This window comes from Zalophus californianus, chromosome 8 (assembly GCF_009762305.2).
Source record: "Zalophus californianus isolate mZalCal1 chromosome 8, mZalCal1.pri.v2, whole genome shotgun sequence".
Classification (NCBI taxonomy): Eukaryota; Metazoa; Chordata; class Mammalia; order Carnivora; family Otariidae; genus Zalophus; species Zalophus californianus.
Genome location: NC_045602.1, coordinates 100,765,424 through 100,790,940, shown reverse-complemented (window position 1 = coordinate 100,790,940; position 25,517 = coordinate 100,765,424). Strand labels below are relative to the sequence as shown.

At 37.9% G+C, this 25,517-nt stretch overlaps 1 protein-coding gene across 5 annotated transcripts in view; it reads left to right on the top strand.

Annotated features, from left to right (window-relative positions):
- Window positions 1–24,235, top strand: part of NDUFAF5 (NADH:ubiquinone oxidoreductase complex assembly factor 5) — a 28,112-nt gene extending 3,877 nt beyond the window's left edge. Inside the window, exons 3-12 of one of the 5 annotated variants that reach the window (XR_003524620.1) lie at window positions 1,986–2,049; window positions 3,283–3,330; window positions 4,756–4,859; window positions 6,441–6,480; window positions 9,163–9,360; window positions 14,859–14,919; window positions 18,976–19,072; window positions 22,754–22,837; window positions 23,188–23,270; window positions 23,438–23,485. Coding sequence is in view for 3 of the 5 variants with exons in the window: in XM_027621735.1 (XP_027477536.1) it covers window positions 1,986–2,049; window positions 3,283–3,330; window positions 4,756–4,859; window positions 6,441–6,480; window positions 9,163–9,360; window positions 14,859–14,919; window positions 22,754–22,837; window positions 23,188–23,270; window positions 23,438–23,530 (775 nt within the window). In the remaining 2 variants the exon portion in view is untranslated. Of the gene's footprint in view, window positions 1–1,985; window positions 2,050–3,282; window positions 3,331–4,755; window positions 4,860–6,440; window positions 6,481–9,162; window positions 9,361–14,858; window positions 14,920–18,975; window positions 19,073–22,742; window positions 22,838–23,161; window positions 23,271–23,437 lie in introns of those variants that run through there. The other 4 variants (XR_003524619.1, XM_027621735.1, XM_027621736.1 and 1 more) reach the window with 4 other exon arrangements.
- The last annotated feature ends 1,282 nt before the right edge of the window (window positions 24,236–25,517 follow it).

The following is a 25,517-nucleotide window of genomic DNA, read 5'->3' as shown; positions in this document are numbered from 1 at the left end:
ATAATCACCCCCATTTCATCTGTTTACTTCCATTATTTTAAGGCTCTGAAACAAATAGCTAGTTCTCTGTACTGCAGTCATTCATTTGCCTGTATTTTAGGCCATTTATTAAAAATGAAACATTAAATTTTCCAAATCAGTATGGATTTTATAATCTTTTATGTCATAGTACTGAGCAAAACATAGATCTACAGAGAGACCTGTGATTATGGCTAAAAACACGTCTTAAACTAACATTAACTCTTTGGAACTAAATTATTAAAAATACCAGTCTAAAAAAATACCAGTGTAAATGCCCTTGCACTAATGTTCTATTTTTACAAAGTATAGTTTATATTGTCCACACTGATGTTTTGTTGATTCTTAAAAAACTAACCCCGCAGATTATTAAATGTCTTATTTGTGGTATCTGAAGTCCATTTAATAGTGTTATAATCTGGGGACTCCTGGGTGACTCAGTTGGTTAAGCGTCTGCCTTTGGCTCAGGTCATGATCCCAGGGTCCTGGGATTGGGCTCCCTGCTTAGTGGGGAGTCTGCTTCCCCCTCTCTTTTTGTCCCTCCCCCCACTCGTGCACTCGCCCACATACTCTCTCTCTCATGAATAAATAAATCTTTTAAAAAAACTTATAATCTGTGGTAATAACAACTCATAACCAACTTCTGTTGAGCATTTGTACTGTGCTAGATACTTTAAATGCACCATTTCATAAAATTCTCTTGAGGGAGGTAGTAACTTTTCCATTTTATAGATGGGGAAACAGATTCAGTAAGATTAAATCACTTGTCCATGGTCACATAGCCAATAAATTACAGGCCCAGAATTCTAAATCATGTCTTTCTGATCCCAAAGCTTGTGTACTTTACCATGTCATACTGCCTGTGTTCACAATCAAGATAGAAGGCATTATGTAAATAAATGGTTCTGTCTTACCACCAGTTCTCCAGCTGTGTACTGGTGGTCTATATTTTTGACATAAGTTTTTAACAGAAATTGAAAAAGGACTGCCAATTTTGGTTCCAATATAAAAAATGTTACTAGTGGATAAAATTTTAAGTTTTCTTGTCATATGAAATTGGCTTACAATTAGATGTGTGAACTGGCTTTGTATGACATATATTTAGAGGAGGCAATGTAGTATGGGGGATAATAATTCTGGGTTAAAATTCTGACTAACAATTCAAGTTCTGACTACTGCTTATCAGTTGAGTGACCTTGGGTCGACTTACTTTGAACACTTATTGCTTTGAACCTGCTAAGATTTCTTTTTTGTTTTTAAGATTTTATTTATTTATTTGACAGAGAGAAGAGAGACAGTGAGAGAGGGTACACAAGCAGGGGGAGTGGGAGAGGGAGAAGCAGGCTTCCCGCCGAGCAGGGAGCCTGATCCGGGGCTTGATCCCAGGACTCCAGGATCACGACCCAAGCCGAAGGCAGACGCCCAACGACTGAGCCACCCAGGCACCCCAAACCTGCTAAGATTTCAGTAAAAGTTAGCTACTGTTTAGTTGGTGTTTTGTTTTGTTTTTAGTTTAACATGTTAGTATTTCATGGTATTTTATATGATGATTTTTAAATTATTTGCTGCCTCAACAAATTTGAGAAAAAGGGATAATTAAATTCCTGACAAGTATGCCGGTATTTTCATGTTAATTTAGGTTAGCTTCTTTTCATTCTTTATTTGTATATATTATTAAATTAAAATATCCCCACTAAATTTGTTCTTTGAATCCACATCATGGAGCAACCTCATGGAAAGCCAGTTGACTGTGAGGTCCTGTGAATGTCTGGACTAGATAGACTTGCTCCTTCAATATGTTCTCTGGTAGAAACAGCTTATAAGGTGAGGCAGAAAAGGCAGATGATGTAACTTTTTGAAACTTGTGTTCATTAAAATGTTTTTACTTAAGAAAAATTAGTTTTTAGTAATTGTCTTGTGGACTGTGTTATTACAGACAAAACATAACTTCTGTGTCTATTTTTTAGAAATTTTTCCCTTGCTTTGGATGTTGGTTGTGGAAGAGGTTACATAGCACAACATTTGAATAAGGTATATATATTCTTTGACTTAATTTACTTTAAGAAATAAACTTGACTATTTTTAAAGAAAGTCTTCCTTAATTCAGTTTGTATCATATTTAGATTTTGATTATATCAAACTTACTAAATTTTTTTTTTAAATTGGCAAACACTACAACTCAGGGCACCTTTTTTTTTTTCTGAAGCCTGTAGTAAAACATTCACCTGCACACCAGTTGCACTTGACTAGTTAGCAGCGACCAAGCAATAATAGGGTACCCTTTCCAAGTTGTGGACAGGAAAGGTCTTTAAGAAGGGAGTATGCACAAAGTAGAAAGGATCAGGAGGGGAAGCAGAATAGAAAGTACTGAAGAAGTTTCTAGGAGACCACCAACAGTGCTGGACTTCAAAGAGGTCAAGTAAGGTAGGACTGAAAGCAGACATGCTGTTGTAGTTGATTAGATCATTAATAATCTTTATAAATAGTATTGTTAGAGCAGTGAAAGTGGGAATAGGTTACCAAGAATCGAGGAGAAAGACATTAATGAGAATTGGAGTTGTAGATTGCAAACAGAACAACTAGAAGGTAGTTAGAGGTGAGGAGAGATTCGGAGGCTTATGCCTGTTTCAAGGTAAGGGAAAGAGACACAGAAGACAGAGATGGAAGATTAATAAGGATGGTGATGGGCGGAGCAGAATCCTGGAGAAAAGAGCATAGTGGAAGGTGTTAATCTGAGAAAGAAATGGTGCGGTGCTCTTGGAAGGAAGAAAGAAGAGATGAAACAGGGAAAATGAAACCAGTGAGCTCCCCTTCTCCCCAAGTGTCTGTGTTTATTAAGTCTTTACTCTTTGTAAACTCTTTGAAGGAACAACTGAAAGGCAGGAAAACCATCCAGGTGTTTTGTGGCCCAGGAGTGGGGACTAGCTCTCAGCATGTTGTGCTATGGAAAAGTTAACACATAAGCCTTAATTCAGTGGAGTGAACTAAAGAGGTTGATTACTCACACCCATGTTGTGTATTTTATTAAATATAGTTAAATGTGTTAAATATAGGCGTGGTTGCATATATTTAAGTCTGTGTAACTTACTATATGTTATTAAAGCTAATTGTTTACCATACTGGTTTTGATGCAGAAAAATACCCTTACAAAGCTGAAAATGACTCTATGATTGCCACTTTGTCCTTTAGCAGTTTCAACAGTTATTTTGTTTTGTGAGTGGGTTTTTGTTTTTGTATTATCTGATTAACTTTATTCCATTGCAGGAGACTGTTGGAAAGTTTTTCCAAGTAGACATTGCAGAAAATGCTTTGGTAGGTAGCTCTATAACACTATTGAATTCTGATCTCTTGGTTTTATTTTTAGTTTTTTATTCTTATTTCCTTCAAAATGAAAATAGCTTTTTTTTTCTGATTATATATAACACATATAAAGAATTAAACAGTACAGGAAATGTAAAGGGGAAAGAAAATATCCCTGGTTCCACCATTCGGGGGCAACCACAGGTGACATTTTGATCTCCACCTTTGCAGATGTAGAACTGTCTCCCAACATATAATTTTATACAAATGGTATAATGGTAACATGCCATGTTTTTCACAGGGTATCATTCTTTTATATCAATGAATGATACACGTACACACAAATTCCACCTTTTTAAATGGCTATATTGTATTCCAATATAAGAATATTCCATGGTGTATTTGGCTAAATTTCTATTGAAGAACAGTTATATTTCTAGTTTCTTAATAACCAGCACTGTGAAGAACATCCTTATATAAAGCAACTTGGTACATTTGATTTATTTTTCTCCCTGGAAATAAATTCCTATACATCAGACTGCTGTTAGGAGCACTGGGTGTTATATGAAAACAATGAATCATGGATCACTACATCAAAAAATAATGATGTATTGTATGGTGACTAACATAACATAATAAAATAAACTTTAAAAAAAAAGAATAATATTATATGAAAGCACTTTTTCTCTTTTTTGGCAGGACTGAGCCATTTTTTCTGTCTTTGTCGGTTTGATAGGCAGAAAGTAGAATCTTACTGATAGTTTTATTTGCACTTTGAATGCAGCCAAATAGCTGTTGATGTCTTTGGGCTGTTGGTATTTCTTAATTTGTGAATTTGTAAGTAATTTTGTGATGTGCCTATACCTGCACTGTTGCCTTAGTGTGTTCTTACTCTAGGTAGTTTTAAGAGTTTGTTTTTTAGGGATATTAATTTCATCATCTATGTTGTAAATATTTTCCAAAGTGTGTTATTTACATTGTTTATGGTTTTTAGAAGTTTTTGATTAATTTATCATCACATAGATCAGTCTTTTCCTTTACAGTTCTTGGCTTTTGAGTCACGTTTGCTTAAAGTGTTACCATCTAAGAGTATAAAAATGTTTACCCATAATTTCATCTAGTACTTTTATGGCTTCAATTATTCCACTGAAATTTTCAGCTTTCAGAGATTTGTTTTGGTGTGAGATAGGTATCCTGTTTATATTTTTCCCAACTATTAGCCAGTTTTTGTGGCTGGTCTTAGTTCTCATTTAAGAAACACTTCTTGATCTTCTCTGTGGCTCTGTTTTGTTTTTTTTTTGTTTCGTTGTTTGTTTTTTTTTGGTAGGTATAGAAACTGCCAAGTAAATATAACATTGACTAAATTTAACAATGATTGCATTAGTAACTGAGATTCTCTGTGAATGTATTTTGAACTTGTATTTTTTTAACCACTAGAAAAATGTCTTAGAAATGGAAATTCCTACTGTCAGTGTTTTAGCTGATGAAGAGTTCCTTCCCTTCAGAGAAAATACATTTGACCTGGTGGTTAGCAGTTTAAGGTTGGTAATCCATTTGTACTTCTTAAAAATGTATGTTATAAATAACTTATGGTATACAGTTTTAATATTATTGGGTAAAGAAAATAGATAATGGAGTAAATTCTTAATAACTTTTTTTAAGTCACAAACCAGTTTTCTTAGTTTATAAACTGTAAGACTTCTCTGGTAAAGAATTATGAATTATATGCTCCCTAGTGGAGATGATACCTTAACTTTTTTCTCCCCAACTTTTTTTCAATTTGCTAAAGCTCATCTGTGATACAGGGGTTTTCCTCCCAAGTATACATAACTTAGTATCCATATTGATGAGGGCAGGAGTTGGAAAGAGTATACTGGCTCCAACATTCAAATATCAGAGCACTCTTCTAAATTCAGTCTGGCAAGTAAGGAAAAGCTAGTAGTTCCTTCAACTTCAGTTTTTCTCCCACACAGAAATATGGTTCTTAAGGTTATGTTTTCCCATTTGTGCTTCCTACCATGTCCCTCCACATTGATTATACAAACATATAAATGTTTATTGAATAGATTATAATACACAAGGCTCTGAGCTAGATGCTTTGGGGAAATAGAAAAATGAATGCAGACAGGGATTCCGTCCTCAAAGAACTCAGCATCTAATAGGGAAAAATAAAAGTCTGTGTGTAACTTAATTTCCCCTATCTTGTTTTACAGTCAGATTTTCTTTCAAAGATTCAACATGCTCTTTATGTCAGCACAGCCCTTTTGATAGCTGTTTTTAGGGTGACCAGTCACTGTGGTTCACCCAAGACTTCGCTAGTGTTAGCACTGAAAGGCCTATATCCCAGGAACTCCTCATTCCCAGACAAACTGGGAGAGTTGCACTTTATCTGTTTTCTTCAGTGAGTTTGTAATTTCTTCCATGCTTTTTAAGGTATGCTTAGCAAATTTAGAAAATTATTCACATTCTATCATGAAATGAAAAACATTACAGAGAATGTTGGTCTCAAGGAAAGAGCCCCGGGCCGGGAGTTAGAATGTGAGTTTTAGCTTTTCTGCTTGCTGTTTGCAAGTACCTAATTCTGTTGCTTTCAGTTTCCCCATAAGTATAATAGAGCTTGTGATATGACCTTCTTAATTTCTAAAGTATCTAATAATTGTTACAAAGCATCATGAAAGATAAATGTGAGCTTAACACAGTATGATTTGAAATGGGTATTCAGTGCTATCCTAGAAGTCAACATAGGAAGATGCCACCTCTGTCGGGAAAGTATGACCAAACTCTACAAAGACTGTGATTCTTGCCATCACATATCATCACGCACTGGTAGGGGGTGAGTAGAGGCAAAAAAAAAAAAAAAAAAAATGCAAGAGATTTCCTAAATTAAGTTCTAAATACTATATAGTATTTATAGTACTGTAACGTTTTCTCATGTCACAGAAGGAAGGTTTTCCCCTAGAAATATTTTTTGCTTTAAAACTTGTATGAAAACAATCAGTGAATTTTGATATGCAGTTTTAGACTTCAAAATTAATACCTTTTTGATGGCTTTTCTTTATATGAGTGATAATTATACTAATTATATGAATTAAGCTAAAACCAAAATGTTATTAATATTCTAGTTTACACTGGGTGAATGACCTTCCTAGAGCGCTTGAACAGGTAAGAAATTCTCTAATAGCCTGTGTTATTTTATTATTAGAAACTCCTAAATATTTCTGTTTTTATCAGAATCTTCCAAATATTTTCCACTTTATACTTCTGATAGTTGGAAATGAAAGCAAATCAAGTATTTATTATCTTCTGTGGGCCAGATACACTTGGTGCCCTTTGGTATATTAAGAAGTACATTGAGTGACTCCCTTGCCTAGGAATTCAAGAAATCTAATTATGGAGATGTTTTAAATATTTATGAAAAGTTATACAAAATGACTTGGACAAAATGATATTAACATCACATTGATAAAAGACATTTTCTGTGTGGGCCCCTTTTCTTAATTGCCTATAAATTTTCAGTGGGTAGGAACCTATTTGTTCATATTTGTATCTTCCCTGTGACTTATAATTAGAGAGTGTGAGGTATGTTTGTTGGGTAGCATTTATCAGTGGACTGGTGAGGAGTAGATAAAAAGCACTGTGTTTAGAAGAGGGAAGGAGATCACGGTGGCTTGGAGTGGCCTAGGAGAGCTTCAAGAACAGGGAATTAGTTTAGCACAGCCTTAGAGAATAGGTCAGATTTGGGGTGGGAAGGCAGAATCACAGGGTAGGTGGGAGATATAAGAGCCTCAGAAGCATGAAGGGACAGAAAGGAAGCCTCTGTGGAAATTAGTATAGTACTGGGAGATAAAGTATCTTGGGACCAGATTTAGGAAGGTTTGGGTAACAGATTAAGGAATTTAGAGTTCATTCTTTATGCAATTCAGAGCTGCTGTGGAGGATTTTGAAGAGGAAAGTGACATGATTAAAAGGCTGGCAGGCAGGATAACTACCATATCTTAAGCACTGTGCCCTGCTTTATATGTGCATTAAATAAATAACTCTGTAAGATGTCTTCATTTTGCTACTTGGAAAACTGATACTGGAAGTTTTGGTTCAATTAAAGAGACTGTTTCCATGATCCAAGCATGAGAGAAACTGAAGCTAGGTGACAGTGGCAGGAGTTAACAGGAAGAGAGAGTATTGGGGACTCTGTAAAGGAAAAATTAACAAGTTTGGTGGCTGGTTAGATCTGAAGATCAGGGAGGAGTCCAAGCTCACCTTAAAGTTTTGAGTCTGGTTGCCTGAGAGAATAATTAGTAAAAGCAGGGGAAAGAATGGTAATGATCAGATAAAGGGAATGGAAAATGGTACTTGACAGAAATATGGCAATTGGAGAGGGGAGTGGGTTTGAGAATAAGTGTGTGTGTGTGTTGGTTGTGTTGGGAGGGTGAGTTTGCCAAGAGACAAATATCCATGGCACAGGCAGATGAAAATGAGTTTAGAGTTCTGGGAAGATGTCCAGGCTAAAGATAGTGATTGGAAATCATCCTTGTGAAATTCATGGGAATCGATAAGCCCCTCTGAGGTAGAAAGAAGCTGCAGAGAGCTGAGGACTGAATTTTAGATCCCTGCTATATTACAGTTTGGTGACAAGGGAAGGAAGCAACACTAAAGGGGCAGAAGGGAAGAAAGCAAAGATTTTATAGTTTGCTTATATACTGTTTCATAATTGCTTCATAATTTATTAAATATAAATTCAGGATGGATACTTTGATGAGAGAGCCTACTATGATTTGGCGTTTACTTCAGAATCTACCTTTTCCTGTAACGTTCCTCATTGTTGAGAATAGTCCATCAAATCTAGTTTCAGATGGTAGTTCTAAGAGAGTCAGTGAGTAAACATTTATGATTCTGGAAGCCATTACAGTCACTGTTTTGCTTGATGTACCAATTAAAAATTGCTTTTGTTTTAAAGTTGGGAAATAAGTTAGTTACTTCTCCTTCAAGGAAACTAATGTTTGACTAGGTTAATCTTGTGAATCACAATAATTTCTGTATAAATTAGCTTTTTCTGCTAAAAAGCCACCCCACCTTAACGGTTTAAAACAACAGCTCAGGATTTTGTGGATCGGGTGGGAATTTGGGTTGGCCGTAGATAGGAAATCCTTCTGGGTCTGGCTTGGCTCACAAAGCCAGTGTCTGTGATCTGCTGCTAGATTGTCTTGAAGCTAGCCTCTCAAGAATGGCCTTAGCTGGGGTGTCTGAGTGATCTCTGCTCCTCATGTCTCTCACCCCTCACCAGGCTAGCTCAGGCTTGTTCACAGCATGGTGGCAGCACAGGGACTCATGGAAGGCCATTTCAAATTTTGCTGTGACACTGGCACACTGGCACTTGCACTGCATTCTTTTGGCCGCAGCAAGTCACAATGCTGTCCCAGATTCAGGGAGAGGGGAAGTAGACTTCATTTTTTGATGGGAGTTGTTTGATGGGGGTGACATTTAAAGGGCACAGTAGAGGTTTGTGATTTTTGCAACCTACCACACTTTAAATTTTTTTCTTTCAGTATTTTTCTTACTATAAAAGTAATTTGTGTCTATTATTAGAAAAGTTGAAAACAACATTTTATAGGTATTAATACTATCAATGAATTATTGTCCATCTTTATAATAATATGCTGCAGCAGTTTCTTTCTGACATTTGGTTGCCTTAGGTGTTATTTATTAAATTTTCTGATTATTTGACAAAATAACGGTGATTGTAAAATATTGATTTAGACACCATATATTTATTCTTTTAACATTTTTTATCCTAATTTTTTTTAGTATAAAATTTTAACCAATTTTGTTGTCTTATATTTATTACAGATTCATTACGTTTTAAAACCAGATGGAGTATTTATTGGCGCAATGTTTGGAGGTGACACACTCTATGAACTTCGGTGTTCATTACAGTTAGCAGAAACAGAAAGGGAAGGAGGATTTTCTCCACACGTTTCTCCTTTCACTGCTCTCAATGACTTAGGACATCTGCTTGGGAGAGCTGGCTTTAATACAATGACTGTGGTAAGTATCAAGAGAGTTGATTAATTCTTATTAACCTATTGATCACACAGTTCAGAAACGACTTCTCATTAGAGATCTGTAGGTAACGATGGTATTATGAAAAGGTTTTCACACTTTTTCTCTCTTTTTAAATTTAGTTTGTATAAACACATCTTGATTGATAAAGGTAGGAACATGAAATTTTTAGTATTTCTTACCTGAATATGTAGCTCAAAACCCAAACCTCAGTTAACAAGGAGATTGTTTTCCAAGACTTACTACTCCATTAGAATCTTTAAATCCAGAGTTACACAACATAATATGAGAGAGTTCAGATAATGGGGAAAAGGGGATGTACAGGAGCATTTACAGCACTACCTCTACCACCAGCCCTCAACTGAAATAGTGCTATATGAGGCAGAAATGAAGGTATGTGCATTTATGGTCAAGGGTAGAGAATGTAGGAAAGGGGGCTATACACCATTAGGGCTAGAGAGATCTGGAAAGAGGACCTATAGGCTGTCAGAAGAAACGTGGAGTCAGCATGGTACAGTGATGGTACGGGGCATTGGTGTCTGACAGGTATAATTTGGTTCCTTGTCTTGCCCCTTTACTAGCTAGGGCAATTTGGGAGATTTATTTCTTGTCTATGAGCATTCATTTTTTTTAAAAGGAATTCAAATGTTTCTCACCTCAGGTGGCTATTAGTATTAAGATAAAGGGTGTGAAGTGCCAGGACCGTGATAGATGCTCAATAAATATTTGCTCCTGCCTTCCGCTCTCCCCCTCCTCATACTCCTAGTACTTTGCCATCCAAGGCTTCCAACAGCGAGTCATCTAGACAGACAGTGGTTACCCCTTCTAGCTCCTTTCATTAGTATGGTCACTCTAAAGGATTTTCATTACTGCCTTCAGAGGTCAGTTAGGTAGACTTGCTATGATTTTCCAAACCCCTCAGGTTAAAAACACATCTCTATTCTAGAGGAAATAGGAATTTCCTGATAAAGAAATCTTCTCATTGATGATAGGCTTAAGATTGAAATAACCATTTAAGGAGATTTAATGTGAATATATTTCATAAAATCAACCAACCAAGAAAAGTTTGTCCCGTCCTTCCTTGTTTTGGTAGAAAGCACGGCGCATAGACCATAGACCATGAGGGTCTCTGAGGTCGGAAAGGAGCCTCAAGAAGGGAAGAGACAGTAGGCTAGGAAATGACAGCAACCTTCAAGATTTCACAGCTGTGTCTTTTGTAAACTGCTAATGGCCTGAGTCAGCAAAACAACAGTCAGCTGTTGGCGGCTGGAAAGGGGAAAGCTCTGCCTCATGTGAGGGTGCTGCTTTGTAATTAAAGCAAACACTGGCAAACACAGGCAATTGTACAAGAGGGATCACTGTATATTTTTCAACATTTTTTAATTATATAAGTAATAACAAATACATTTTGGTTGTAAACATTAAACTGTAGAGATAAATTGGCAATTTGTCATTCGTCTTTAATCCCCCAAATCTTAGTTCTCTCCTATGAGCCATGGTTCTCAAAATTTTGTTTTTAGGACCTTGCTACACACTTAAAATTATTGAGGACCTTAAGAGAGCTTTTGTTATGTGGGTTATATCTATTAATATTAACCAAATTAGAAATTGAAACTGAATTTTAGTATTAATATGTTTAAAACTAACAATAGTGTACCTATTATGTGTTAACATAAAACATCCATTTTTTGTGGGGAAAGAAAGAAACTATTTTCCAAAAGAAAAAATTAGAAGAATGTCATTGCTTTACATTTTTACAAATTTCTTTAACGTATGACATAATAAAAGTGCTAAATTCTCATGCCTTCTTCTGCAGTCATAAGACTGTCTATGAGAATATCACATGTCACGTAACTTAGGAAAAATTCAGTGTACTTGTGAGAGACTGAGAGGTGAAAAAGCCCAATAGCATCTTAGTATTATTTTAAGAATAGTTTTGACTTTGTGGACCCCCAAAAGTGTGTCTTCTTGCGGTTTTCTATGGTTGTAAAGTGGACTGTGCATTTTAGAAAAATTTCTGCTGGAGCCCTGGGTGGCTCAGTCGACTAAGTGTTCGACTCTTGATTTTGGTTCAGGTGAGGATCTCAGGGTCGTGAGATCAAGTCCCACATTGGGCTCTGTACTCAGCACAGAGTCTGCTTGAGATTCTCTCTCCCCCTCCCCCTGCTAGCATGTGCATGCTCAATAAATAAATAAATAAAATCTTAAAATTTTCTACTAAAAATGTTTAACCTAACATAGCACTTAAAATCCTACATTTCTGTTAGTTGGGAAATCTATTATGGAAATACCTTCTCATTTTTTAAATATGAGCTGAATAACTCAAACATTAAGATAATACAGAAATATTGGTGTGGAATCTTTGTGGTTTATAAAAATTAAGAGAGTTGATGATTTAATAATATAGACAAATTTGTTCTTTGAGACGTATACACTGTCTCTAATGTGCTGTATTAACATTGTATCATAATTCATTTTCTAAAAAATCCCATCCCAAAAGCTTATAAAATCAGTTATACAGGTTTATGGTGCATACAACATTAGGTATATCATTTTTATACTGCAGTGGATTTTTATTTTTAAGGTGAATTCAAGATTTGCCTGTTTACATTTATATGACTTTCATAGTGAATTATTTTCAGAGTTAGTGGGCCTTCTGAATGAGGCTCATTTCCTTTTAGAATAGAGTTGCCAGATAATATATTAGGAGAAAACTGCAGATATGGTCCATCTTAATTCGAATAAGGACTTTGACAAAGCTATTGTGGTATTCTTTTGATTGAGATGGAGATAATGCTTTTAGTTTCATTGAAAGATTGTTTTTGAAGGATATTGCTTAATAGCTAGGTATCGGGCTGGAAGGAATTTTGTTTTTAATCTTATGATTTCTTTAAAAAATAGTTTCCTAACGTAGAAAAATACAGAGAAGAAATTGACTACCCAGAGATGGTCTTATTAAAAAGTGCACATACAACATCGTCATGCATATGTTAACAAGAAAAAGGAAATTAAAAGAAATGTATAGTTAGAATGAGATAAACAGAGCAGGTCTAAAGTGAAAAGAAGTCTCCTCCTCCTGACTTCTGATACCTGGTCCCTCTCCCCAAAGATGACCATTGTTGTGTATATATCCTTTCAGAACAATTTTTTATCATAGACCACTATACAATTATGTCATTTAAACCTGCGTATGCAACAGTATATACACTCTGTTGCTTTTATAAGCACTCTTCAAGGGTTTTTTCAGTTAATAGCATACGTTTTTCTTTTTTTTTTAAGATTTTATTTATTTATTTGACAGAGAGAGGAGCAGAGGGAGAGGGAGAAGCAGACTCCCTGCTGAGCAGGGAGCCTGATGCAGGGCTTGATCCCAAGACCCTGGGATCATGACCTAAGCTGAAGGCAGACGTTTAATGGACTGAGCTACCCAGGCGCCATAGTTAGTAGCGTATCTTGGAGATCTTCCCTTACAATATCTACCACATTGTCTAACAGCTGTATGGTATTTCATTAAATAGATATAATTTAATCAGTTCTCTATTAATGGACATTTAGATTATTTACAGCTAGTTTTTTGGTTTTTCATTGTTGTTTTGTTGCTGTTTCAGTGCTGCAATGTATTTCCTTTCACATAATCTTGGCACATCTGTCAGGTCAATTTCTAGCAACAGAGCTGCTGGGTCAAAGAATCTGTACATGGAAATTTTGACAGACAGGGTCAGATGACTTTCCAAACATAGCATCAATTTATATGCCCCATCAATAATATAAGAATATGGGAACTCTTGCTTATACTTTGTTTTGTATCTTTAAGATTAAAAATAGTGGTCATTTTGTTTTGCATTTGTCTGGGAATTAGAATGGATTTTTTAAGATTTATTAGAGAGAGAGAACGAGTGGGGGGTGGGCAGAGGGAGAAGCAGACTTCCTGCGGAGCGGGGAGCCTGACATGGGACTCGATGGGACCCTGGGATCATGACCTAAGCCGAAAGCAGACACTTAACCGACTGAGCCACCCAGGCACCTCTAGAATGGATGTTTTTGATAATTGTTCTTTGGGCTTTATACTTGATTCTGTTCAACATTAAAGTCCAAAATCAGGAGGAATAGTGAACACATCAGATAAAGTTACAAAACACAAAAAGATCTAGACACTTCAAAAGTGGTTAATGCAAATAAGATGAAGGTTTAGTTACATGCAGCATTTTGATACCAAACTTGGGAAAAAAGTGTGTGTCCTGTATTTGGGGGCTCATTCCCAATATAGGGATTTTTTTTGGAGATCTAAAGATTAGGAATCTTCAGGAAGATTTCTCTTAGAATAGTGAATATTTATTCTGCACTTTGACATTTTCATATATCAAGCATAGACCAGATGACATCTGTAAAGATTATGTGCTTAACACAGAATTTTATCATATCACAGCCCTGTGCTGGTTGGGCAGCTTATCTCCATCCCATAGTTGTGCCACCTGGCCCTTTCATCTTCTGAGGTTACTACAGCCAAAGGGATGGCCTGGAAAAGCCTCACTAGTTCTTTATTACCTTGCTCTTTCCTTTCCTTTTGCTGTGGTAGGCCAGAAGAAATGCCTTTCGGGGGCTGGAAAGTATCAGGAGCACCTGGATATTTGGGGAGCATTAGTCTCTGCCACTGTACCAACCGTAAACTCTTGTAATCAGGCTTCAGAAAGAATGGAACATAATTGCCCAGAAGTCCGTTTGAAAAATAAATTGTATGTGCCAGCGGTGTGCCTGTCTCCCAGGTGAGCCAGTGCAGTATGGCTGCATTACTAGAAGCAGATTGGAAACATCTTGGGAGATGACCCTATTTGGCTTGATTTTGGGTGCCACTTTTTTTTTTTTTAAGATTTTTAGAGAGAGGAAGGTGGGGGGAGAGAATCCCAAGCAGACTCCTAATTGAGCACAGAGCCCAATGTGGGGCTCAGTCTCACGACCCTGAGATTACGACCTTAGCTGAAACCAAGATTTGGATGCTTAATGACTCTACCATCCAGGTGCCCCTGGGTGCCACATTTTAAGAGACTGATTCTGACAACATACATAGTAACGCAGTAAGGATGTGTAAGGATCTATAAATCTATAAATTTTGTCCAGAAGACTAACCCCTCCATCTAAAACCTTAACAGTATCCTGGAAAAGTTCAAAGACTTGAAGAAGAGGATGTTGGTTTGCAGATACAAAATAGACTTGTTCTGTGTTGTTCCCAGGGAGAGAACTGGAGCGGGGTTGATGGAGTAATTTTAGGAAGTGAATATTAGAATTAGAATCTTAGAATAGTGAATATTCTGCAGTTTGACATTTTCATATATCAAGCATAAACTAGATGACATCTGTAAAGATTATTATAAAGAACATTCCTGTTTACCATGAGAAATTGGTCTGGGTAATCTCTGTGGCCCGTTTTCAAATCTGGGTCTTTTATGATGAATGTCAAATGAATATTCCTTTTTCTTTTTAAATAGGATACTGATGAAATTCAAGTTAACTATCCTGGGATGTTTGAATTGATGGAAGATTTAAAAGGTAACGTACTTTAAAGAATGTTTAGTCTCCTTTTGAGAGTCATATTTTGAGAGCAGACTCAATGGAAGGTACTGGGGCTAAGCACTAGGGATACATTGGTGAGGAGAAGGCAGACTGTCTTCATGGAGCTTATAAAATAAAATGGGCAAGGCAGACATCACGCATCTGCCATAAAGATAAATGTTAAATTAGAATTGTGGTAAGTGCTACAAAGTAGAGGTGCATGGTGCTATGGCTGCTTCTAAAAAGATGGCGGAACTTTCTTGAAGGGTGCATCTGAGGCAGGTAGAGCACATCAGTGACTTTTTCCAACAACACTTGGCAGCTCAGGTCTAGGCACAAGAAAGCGGGTAGTTGTGTTAGTGTAGTATTGGGGTTTATTAAAGGGATAAGTCCTAGTCAGAGTCAACGAAAGTCTTATCTGAGGAAGTGGTGATTGTGCTCTAAAAAATGAAGATGAATTAACTAGGTGAAGAGGGGAGGGAGGTGAGTCGCAGGCAGGGAGAGTAGCATGTGCAAAGGCTCTGTAGCAAGAAAGAGCATGGCAAGTACTGAAAGGGCATTTTGGCTAGAGTATAGGGAATAAAAAGGAGAGAATTAAATAATGAAATTGGTGAGTAAATGAGGACTGTATAGTCCCTGTTGAGATTGTCTTTATCTTAAAACCCCTTTGAGGCGTTTAATGGAGGGAGAGGGGGGAAGTCATGATATCAGATTTGCATTTTGGATAAAATGGATTGGCAGATCAGCTAGTAGGGAGACTCGTTGCTGTAAAGCTTATTGAGAAATGATGGTGGCCTGGACTAAGGTGGTGGCAGTGGAGATTTGAGACAAGTGAATGGATTCTAGAGATAATTAGGATGTAAATCTAACAGTCCTTGCTGATGGGTTACATGTGGGTGGGAGAGAGCTATTTCAAACATAACTGCTGAGTTTCTGGCTCACATAACCAGATGGATGGTGCCCCTTCATTGACAGAGAAAACAGTAGAAGAAGACCAAGTATGGACAGGGACACCTCTTGTGTTCACATATGGGTATTTTGGGTTTGAAGTGCTTGTGAAATGTCTAAGGGGAGATGTCAAGTAGGTGGCTGGGTGTGTGGGTATGTTGTTTTAGAGGAGGTGATTGCCTGGTTAAAATATCATGAGTCATTTGTGAATTGGTGGTATTTGAAGCAATTGCCTGGAATGAGAGCATGAGGTGAGAAGAGAACACGGCCAAATACTGAGCCATTAGGAACCTAATAGACAGTGACTGAGTAGAAGAAGGACGTGTCTGGATGTATTAGAGATGTGATGGCAGAGGCAGAGTAACGGAGAATCGTTAATGGTGGGGAGACTAAAAAATCTCAGAGACCATGGTACTGGTGATTATTAACCTGGGGTGGTGGCAGGACTTGGGGAACAGATGGAACCTGAACCAGGTGCCAATCCTCTGATGAATGAGAAAAGGGACTGGGAGCCTGATGTCTGTGTCTGACAGCAAGCAGGAGTGGGAGAGGGTGACGGCCAAACAGTGTGGGTCTCACCTTGTTTTTAACAAGTTAGAGAAAAAATGGCCTGGAAGAGGTTTTGAGGAACAACAAGGATACAAACCCTTACCTCCCAATTCTGAAAGAGGTAAGGTACGCACATACACACATCTGCCACCGAGTGGGCTGCTGGAGAAGTGATTTTCTCCAAGGAGAGCTTTGACTTGCCTAAGAGATTATGAGCTTTTACTTTTTATTATGCAAATGGCATAGGCAGCTTTGCTGAATGAAGGAAGCTGAAGCAATTAAAGGTGTGTTCGTTGAAACCAGAACTGTGCTTACCTAGGGGAACTTTAATCTGGATCCTGAAAAATGAAGATGATTTAAGCAAGAGATTTATAAGACTAAATAGCTTGCAGTTATTTACAGATTTATAGCTTTTCTTAAACGCTATTGCAGTTGCTTCTCTCAGTAGTCTTCTGGTAACTATTTATCTCTGTATTACAATGAGGAATATGAGGCCCAAAGGGAACACTTGCCTGTTAATGGCAGAATTAGGTGCCAAGCTCTTGCCTTCTTGACTCCTGCTCTGGCAGTCTCTTACCTGACCTGATTTCTTTTGGCTGCCCATTTATAACAGTCCATTTTACCCATCATCCAGCCTCCTCTGAGAATGGCACTTCTGTTGGCTTTATAAGGAGAAAGGTATGTAGCTGAAAACTTACTACTGTAGTCACTCTTTGTTCATTATAAATTAATACAGGGATTGGCAGCTTATAGTGTGTGTGTTTGAGATGACAGGGGATCAGTGATAAATCACACATCCCCTCCCAAGCATTGCCCCAAACACTTGGCTTCCCATGACATAATCACGGAGTCCCTTCATCCAAAGACTTGAGAGATGGTGGTGGGCCGATGATGTATCATTCAGACTCTAATGATAAAAATATTTCTCAAATGCAGCATTTATTTTTATTCTGCTATATAATAAATGCTATGCTCATGATTCATTTCAAGAGAGAAGCAAGAAAGAGACTAGAAATGGGATGCATCAGTTGGAAAAGGTTACTACCCACTGATTTAAAAATATAGAACTTACTCTGTGCTGGGTGCAGTTCTGTGACATTTTCTGATATCCTAATTTTACAAATGAGCAAATGAGACATTGAAAAGTTAGGTATCTTGTTCATGGTCACACTGGAACTGGAATTAGGATTTGAATTCAGTCCAATACTGCCTACTTGATCTGTGTGCATTTTTTTTTTAATTGAAGTTAGCATAGTAAAATGCTCTAATCTTACCTGTATAGTTGCTTGTATTTTTAATCACTATCCAGACAAGGACTAGAACATTTCCAGCCCCCTCAGAAGGTTGCCTCATGCCACTATCCAGTTGATAACCCCCGCTTCCCTCAAGGGTTTTAAATAGATCATCTATTTTGAGGACCTGTTGCCTAATATTTACCTTAAGAGGCTTTGCCAGTGCTTCTCTTATTTTTACTGTTAAGCCTTTTACATAAATCATATATTCTAGTCTTTGAGTCTCTTATCTTTAGGAGGATTAAGAAGAATTATGTAAAGATAACTAGTAAAAGTGATATTTAACAAAGTAGATATAAACATTAAATGGTTGATTTTATATTCATTCACTTACCATTTATTGAACATCTACCATGTGCCAACTATTGAGCCAGTGATGAAAATACATAGTTCCTTATCTCGGAGCTTGTGCTGTAGTAGAGACATAGAGATAGACATAGGCATTTAACTGTAAAATGAGGTAATTGTGTTTTAAAGTATAGGGAAAAACAGAATCCCTAAATCTGCTTAGGATATCAGGGATGCTTTTGCAGAAGAGGCAGGACCTAAGCTAAAATAAGTTTGCCAGGAGAGTGAGTGAGTGGTACAGGTTTGGGGCATTGCCTTCCAAGCCAAGGGAATGGTCCGTGTAAAATCAGGGAGATGCAAGAGAATACACAACTTCGTTCACTTTCCTAATTAAGAAACTCTACAGTAATTCTGTATCGCTTGAATATGTAGTGTGGAGAGATGATGGGAAATGATGCAGGATAGTCCACCAGAGGCTTCTAGATTTTATCAGGTGAGCCTGGTACTGTAGGGGGAGAATTTCATGCGAAGGAGAGACTCAGATCACTGTGTTAAAAAGCTCATCCTCCAGCATTGTTCATAAAGCATACTCTATGAGGAAGGTAAAACTAGAGCTAATATAGTTCATCTGTCTTGTTACACGTGAGTAAACTGAGGCATAGAGAGAAATTAAGTAACTTGTCCAAGGTGATATAAGTGATAGAGCAAGGATTTAAGTCCAGTGTAGCAGCCTAACTCATTCTGAAATCTCAACCACTCTGCCTTTAAAAGGTCAGAGGCAGCTGAGATGGGAAGGAGAGTGGTCCAGGGATGAATGGAGGAGGGGAAGGAGCTTGGGTGACTACTTCCAGGTGTGCTTTGCCTACTGGAAGATGGTGTTGCCTTCAAATTGGTTTTTGGTGTTTTATATTGTTATACTTTTTTCTTGATGGTTGTAGTGTTTCTCATTTGAGCTGCCATTGTTATTAATTCACAGAAAAAAGTCCAGAATGTTGACCTAATTTTACAAAACAAGTTGTGTATCAGCTGATGAATGCATGAAAAGTTTTGGAGGCTTTCACAGTAGTTTTAAGGTAAGTTCAGTTTGTTTGTTTTTTAAAGACAGTACTCAGTATTGTTCCTCCTAAAGCATAATAGATTAGATTTTTATACAAGCAGTTGAACTTAACCTTAAAAACACTGTGAGAGTCTTAAACAGTCACTTGCTTCCTGGATTTTTCTGTTATCCCAAAGCCCAGAGCTGGTCAGAAGTTCCTAAATGTGTTTCCCAGGTGGTCTTCAGTAAAGGTCTACCATGATACATTATGAAGTGTTCTCATTCCATTTTGAAGATGATAAAACCGTTTAATTAGAGTTAAGTGATGTTGCCCTAGATTACTTAAGGATCCGAACTGGCATTATGATCCCAAAGTCTAGACTTTCTGCACCACATCACACTGCTACCACGAGGAGAAAGGAAGGTTGGTATGGTGGAATGCTTCTCTTGTGAGGCAAGCAGCAGAGTTACTGACTATAAGTGTTATGCAGTAGTGCTCTTGAATTTCTATATCAGAGAGAACATTATGCCTAATAATCTTAATGTATCTAATACCAATTTTCTAAAAGGCATTTTAGAATTTCTAGTGTATTAAGTATTCCCCCCTCCCTCCTCATGTATTAAGTATTTACATTAAATAAATTAAACCTGTTTTCCACTGGTATTGCCTGTATCTAAGGTGTAATAAGTCATGGCACTGAGAAGGTGAACAGAAATGAAAGCACCGCAGCCATCATCAACAATAGATTCTTTCAGTCCAACTCCCAGTTTACCTCTGGTCACTTGATATGGGTTGATACAATATCGGAGAATGTTTTTAAATCAGATTATGTAATAATGGGTCTGTAATGTTAGCTATAGAAGCCTTCAGAGATCATCTGGTCTGGCCACCTAGAAGACCCATAGCGATTGGTCTAAGGTCGTGTAGCTGCACTGTGACAGCAAGAATAAGATCCACCTTTTTCTTCATGACAGTCTAGTTTGTATATCTGTTGTTCTTCATGAATTGGGGCTGTTGTATTCATAGGATGCTGGACATTGCTTTTAGTATCAGAGATTCATTATTTTAAGGAATAGTAGGAACATTTTGGCATTGGAGAAGAGAAAAAAGTTTCACTTACTACAGCTGATTTGTTGATTGTTTTTAATAAGGCCATTGAAAACTTGGAAGATTATTATTTTTAAACTTCTAAAGAACAACTGATATTGGGAAGTTTATTGGGGCTTTTTTGTGAAAGAAAAACAAAAATAAGAACTGATTTTTGGTGGTATAGTATATAGAGAATAAATAATAAAGGATTTTTACTTTTGAAGTTTGTTTTGATTTCATGGACTAGTTTAAAATGTGGCCTCAAAGGAATTTTAGTATATGCAAAAAAATAAAATATACAGCACTAATTGTTAATGAACAGTAGAATAATATGAATCCTAGCTTTTAGCTGTCAACTTGAAGAAAAAAGTCTAGTGATGCCTGGGTGGCTCAGTCAGTTAAGCATCTGCCTTCAGCCTAGGTCATGATCCTGGGGTCCTGGGATTGAGCCCCACATGGGGCTCCTTGCTCAGTGGGGAGCCTGCTTCTCCCCCTCCCTCTGCCTGCTGTTCTCCCTGCTTGTGCTCTCTCTCTCTCTGACAAATAAATAAATAAAATCTTAAAAAAAAAAAGTCTAAGAGGTCTTAGCCACAGCAACTTCTTCCTAGAAACATTGCCAAAGGCAAGGGAAGCAAGGGCAAAAATGAATTATTGGGACTTCATCAAGATAAAAAGCTTTTGCACAGCAAAAGAAACAAGTCAACAAAACCAAAAGACAACCGACAGAATGAGAGAAGATATTTGCAAATGACATATCAGATAAAGGGCTGGTATCCAAAATCTATAAAGAACTTATTAAACTCAACACCCAAAGAACAAATGATCCAATCAAGAAATGGGCAGAAGACATGAACAGACATTTTTCCAAAGAAGTCATCCAAATGGCCAACGGACACATGAAAAAGTGCTCAACATCGCTCAGCATCAGGGAAATCCAAATCAAAACCTCAATGAAATACCACCTCACACCAGTCAGAATGGCGAAAATTAACAAGTCAGGAAACGACAGATGTTGGCAGGGATGCCACCATCCTACAGTGTTGGTGGGAATGCAAGCTGGTGCAGCCACTCTGGAAAACAGTATGGAGGTTCCTCAAAAAGTTGAAAATAGAGCTATCATACGATCCAGCAATTGCACTAGTGGGTATTTACCCCAAAGATACAAATGTTAGGATCCAAAGGGGTACGTGCACCCCGATGTTTATAGCAGCAATGTCCCCAATAACCAAACTGTGGAAAGAGCCAAGATGTCCATCAACAGATAAACGGATAAAGAAGATGTAGTGTACACACACACACACACACACACACACACACACACACACACACACACACACACACACACACAATGGAATTGTGTGGAACACTACATCAAAAACTAATGATGGAATTACAGCCATCAAAAGGAATGAGATCTTGTCATTTGCAATGACATGGATGGAACTGGAGGGTATTATGCTGAGCAAAATAAGTCAATCAGAGAAAGACATGTATCATATGACCTCACTGATAGGAGGAAAACAACCTGAGGGTTGCTGGAGTGGTGGGGGGTGGAAGGGTTGGGGTGGCTGGGTGATGGACATTGGGGAGGGTATGTGCTATGGTGAGCGCTGTGAATTGTGAAAGACTGTTGAATCACAGACCTGTACCTCTGAAACAAATAATACATTGTATGTTAAAAGAAGAAGAAGATAGCAGGAGGGGAAGAGTGAAGGGGGGAAAGTCGGAGGGGGAGATGAACCATGAGAGACTATGGACTCTGAGAAACAAACTGAGGGTTCTAGAGGGGAGAGGGTGGGGGTATGGATTAGCCTGGTGATGGGTATTAAAGAGGGCACGTTCTGCATGGAGCACTGGGTGTTATATGCTAACAATGAATCATGGAACACTACATCAAAAACTAATGATGTATGGTGATTAATATAATAATAAAAAAAGTCTAAATTTTATATATGTATGTATGTAGGCTCCCTCCAAGCGGGGTTTGAACTCACAACCCTGAGATCAAGACCTGAGCTGAGATCAAGAGTCAGATGCTTAACCAACTGAGCCACCCAGGTGCCCCAGAAGTCTAAATTTTAAAACATAAAGAAAAGTGCCCCTGTAAAGAATGCACGTAATTTCTTCCTAATCTGGGATTAGTAATATATTGTAAAATCTGAAAACGCATCATAGTTTTGGTACTGTCTAATGAGTCTCAGAGCCCTCTCCCAAGTTTCACGATCAGACATTTATGGCTTAGAAGGAGTGAGGCATTGTAGCAGTGCCCTGTCCTCTGAAGAGCATCTAAAAGGGGCATAAAATGTGGCATCCTTGGAAAGGTACTTGCTAACTCCTCCTGACTCACGTGGAGGGTCAGTTGCCTTGCTTTTGCCCAGCTGGTCTGCTTTAGACCACTGTTGGCAAGTAAGGCATGCTTATGGGACTTGCCTCCTGAAATTTGACTTCTCTGGTCTTAATATCCAGAAGCTTCAAGTAGTTTTTGCTTTAGAGTCACTAAGAAGCCTAGCTACAACCTGTTAGAGAATGGGGAGGGGTACACCATTGGATGTGAAGAGGTTAAATTTGTGCTTTGAGCAGCTCAGCTATTGGCGGTATTATCTAAAACTGCCTATAGTGTATTTTTAGGTATGGGTGAGAGTAACTGTGCTTGGAATAGAAAAGCCCTGCTGCACCGAGACACGATGCTGGCGGCCGCGGCTGTGTACAGAGGTAAGCGAGCTGGCTGTCTTTTCCACCCGTGCCTCACTGAGGAACGCGTGCCCTACTGTGTTTATCCCTTAATGTTGCCAGTACTTTTTCCCTTCCCGTTAAGGCATCATCAGATTTTTGTCCTTCCTTTCAGAACACAGATCCTGTAGTTCTGTATCCTTTTTCCAAACAGCCCTTAACTGTATTTCTGTCAGCTTCTCAGCGTTGAGGATTTTTCATGTGAGGCATTCTCAAAGTCCTCCAAGTATCCCAATATCCATTTCTCTTTGGAGGACATGACTTTTACTGAGCAGATTTTTTTCTTCCACTTCCATTTTTTTTCAGATTGTAACCATCATTTGTCTTTATAGAAATGTACAGAAATGAGGATGGTTCAGTACCTGCCACATATCAGATCTATTACATGATAGGATGGAAATACCATGATTCACAGGTAATATTATTAAGACAAATCATTTTTCCTAGTGGGTTCATGTTTTCGTTTACTTTTTATTTACATAGGGTGGGTTTTTAAAAAAAATATATGATGGCATTAAGGGATTTCATGTAGAGCTGTATATTTATCTATTTCTAATATCTTTAATCTTTCATTATTTTCAGGCAAGACCAGCTGAAAGAGGTTCAGCAACTGTGTCATTTGGAGAGCTGGAAAAAATAAACAATCTTATGTCACAGGAGAAAAAGTCACAATAAATATTTTATTCAATGTTAACGTAGTCCAGAATTTTCATCAGAGATGGATAACTTTCACATCTAAAATTATTACATTTTGAAGCAAGAAGCAATCTATAAGCAATGTACTATCAGACTTGTAGTAATTAGAATAACCTAATCCTACATCTACATTTAGTAACCCTTTTGGTTTTACGTCGTTTCTGTTTCCATATGGATACTGTTATCTGGTGATTCGAATGTCTTATTTACAGATTCAGCCCAAAAGCAGGAAGATATTTCAATGAAAAATCCACAAATATGTTCACATTTATACATGCCTGACTTGATGGAAAAACATTGCCCACACTGACATTTTGTACCTTTTTCTCCTTCTGATCTTTTGTTATTGCCGTGAGAGGGCGAAAGCAATGGAAATGAGAGGAAGGACAAATTGGTAGATTCTCTAGAGTTCCAGATCATTTGGAATAAAAACAGTTTTTATAATGTCTAAGATACTCAAGCTAAAATTATTTGTCACACTGTCACTTTTTGTTGTGAAGACAGTATAGGCTTGTATGTCTCCCCAGAGCTATTACATAGTTTTATACTTTAGAAAAGTATGGATCTTGGGGCGCCTGGTTGGCTCAGATCTTGGGGCACCTGGGTGGCTGAAGCGTCTGCCTTCAGCTCAGGTCATGTCCCAGGGTCCTGGGATTGAGCCCCGCATGGGGATCCCTGCTTCTCCCTCTCCCACTCCCCCTGCTTGTGTTCCGTCTCTCTCTGTCAAATAAATAAATAAAAATCTTAAAGAAAAAAAAAAGTGGATCTTTAAATTGACTCTTTCCTCAACTTTTTTTTTTTTTTTAAAGCATCTGAATTCATTCATTTCTTTTTTACCTTCATGATCTGGGTATGACCCCAGGGTGTTATACTCCATGCTACCTTAGGTAAGGAGAGAACGTTTTGAAGAATTACAGAGGAAAAATCCCCTGTGAAAGTATCTGCACAGTGATGAAAAGTGCTGTTTGTTGTTTGACTTTCCTTTGTCATTTTCTAATCCACATCCACTGTCCCATTGTCATGTAGGAGTGATCAAAATCATTTGGAAGCAGGCAAGCTCAGACAGCTTAGAATGGAGGGAAGAAGGCAGTGATGAAGCGGGAAGGAGGCTGGGAAGCAAACAAGAGTGAGTGCCAGCTGCTGTCTTGCATTGCTCCAGGTGGGTAGTGCTGGCAGCCGGCAGGTGTGTTAGAACTTCATCCTCACTGTGAAATGCCAGGTGGTGGCACTTGATTGTTTGTCATTTATTTTGAAATAAACCCAGCAGACAGGTCTTTGTCAGTTCACATTGGAATGAGGCACAAAACTCACCATACTTAAATAAGCTGAGTTGCATCACCAGGCCTTGGCGCGCCATTGCTGTCCCTTACCTTTCACCATTTCACCAGGCATGGTCCCAGCCTCCTCTCCAGCCTTAGGTAAGTTATAGCAGTCTTTGTCTCCCCCGCCTTCCCTCCCTTGACCACACTGGCACTAAGCTCTTCCTGGGTAGGGGCTGTGTCTGCCTGTCGTCGTGTTTTGCACATAGTAGATACTCAATTACATTTTGAATTGAACTAAATTAGGTGAAAAATGTGCCCTTTGAAAAACTTAAGTTACAGTTAAAAACCAAGGTTTTGTAGGAGAAAAAGAAATTACTCTTCTTGCTGTCTGAGTAGGAGATCTATCAATCTTAGAAATTGGGATACTCTTTTCAGCTTTTGTTTTTAACACAAAGGAAAAGTATTTAGGAAGTAAAGTTTGGTCAGGTTTTTAAGCTTAATTTTCAGAATTTGAAGGGAGAAGAGAAAAATAACAAAAAATCCTATGTGTTAAAATTGTGAACTGATGACTGAGGAACGGATAAATCCTATGGCGACTATATGTTTCCTAAGGGACACGTGTTTATATGCAGTTTTTTAAAGACTGCATACAAACTTGTGAAGTGCTTATTGCTGAGGAACTAGGTGTGTCTGCATCTGTCAGG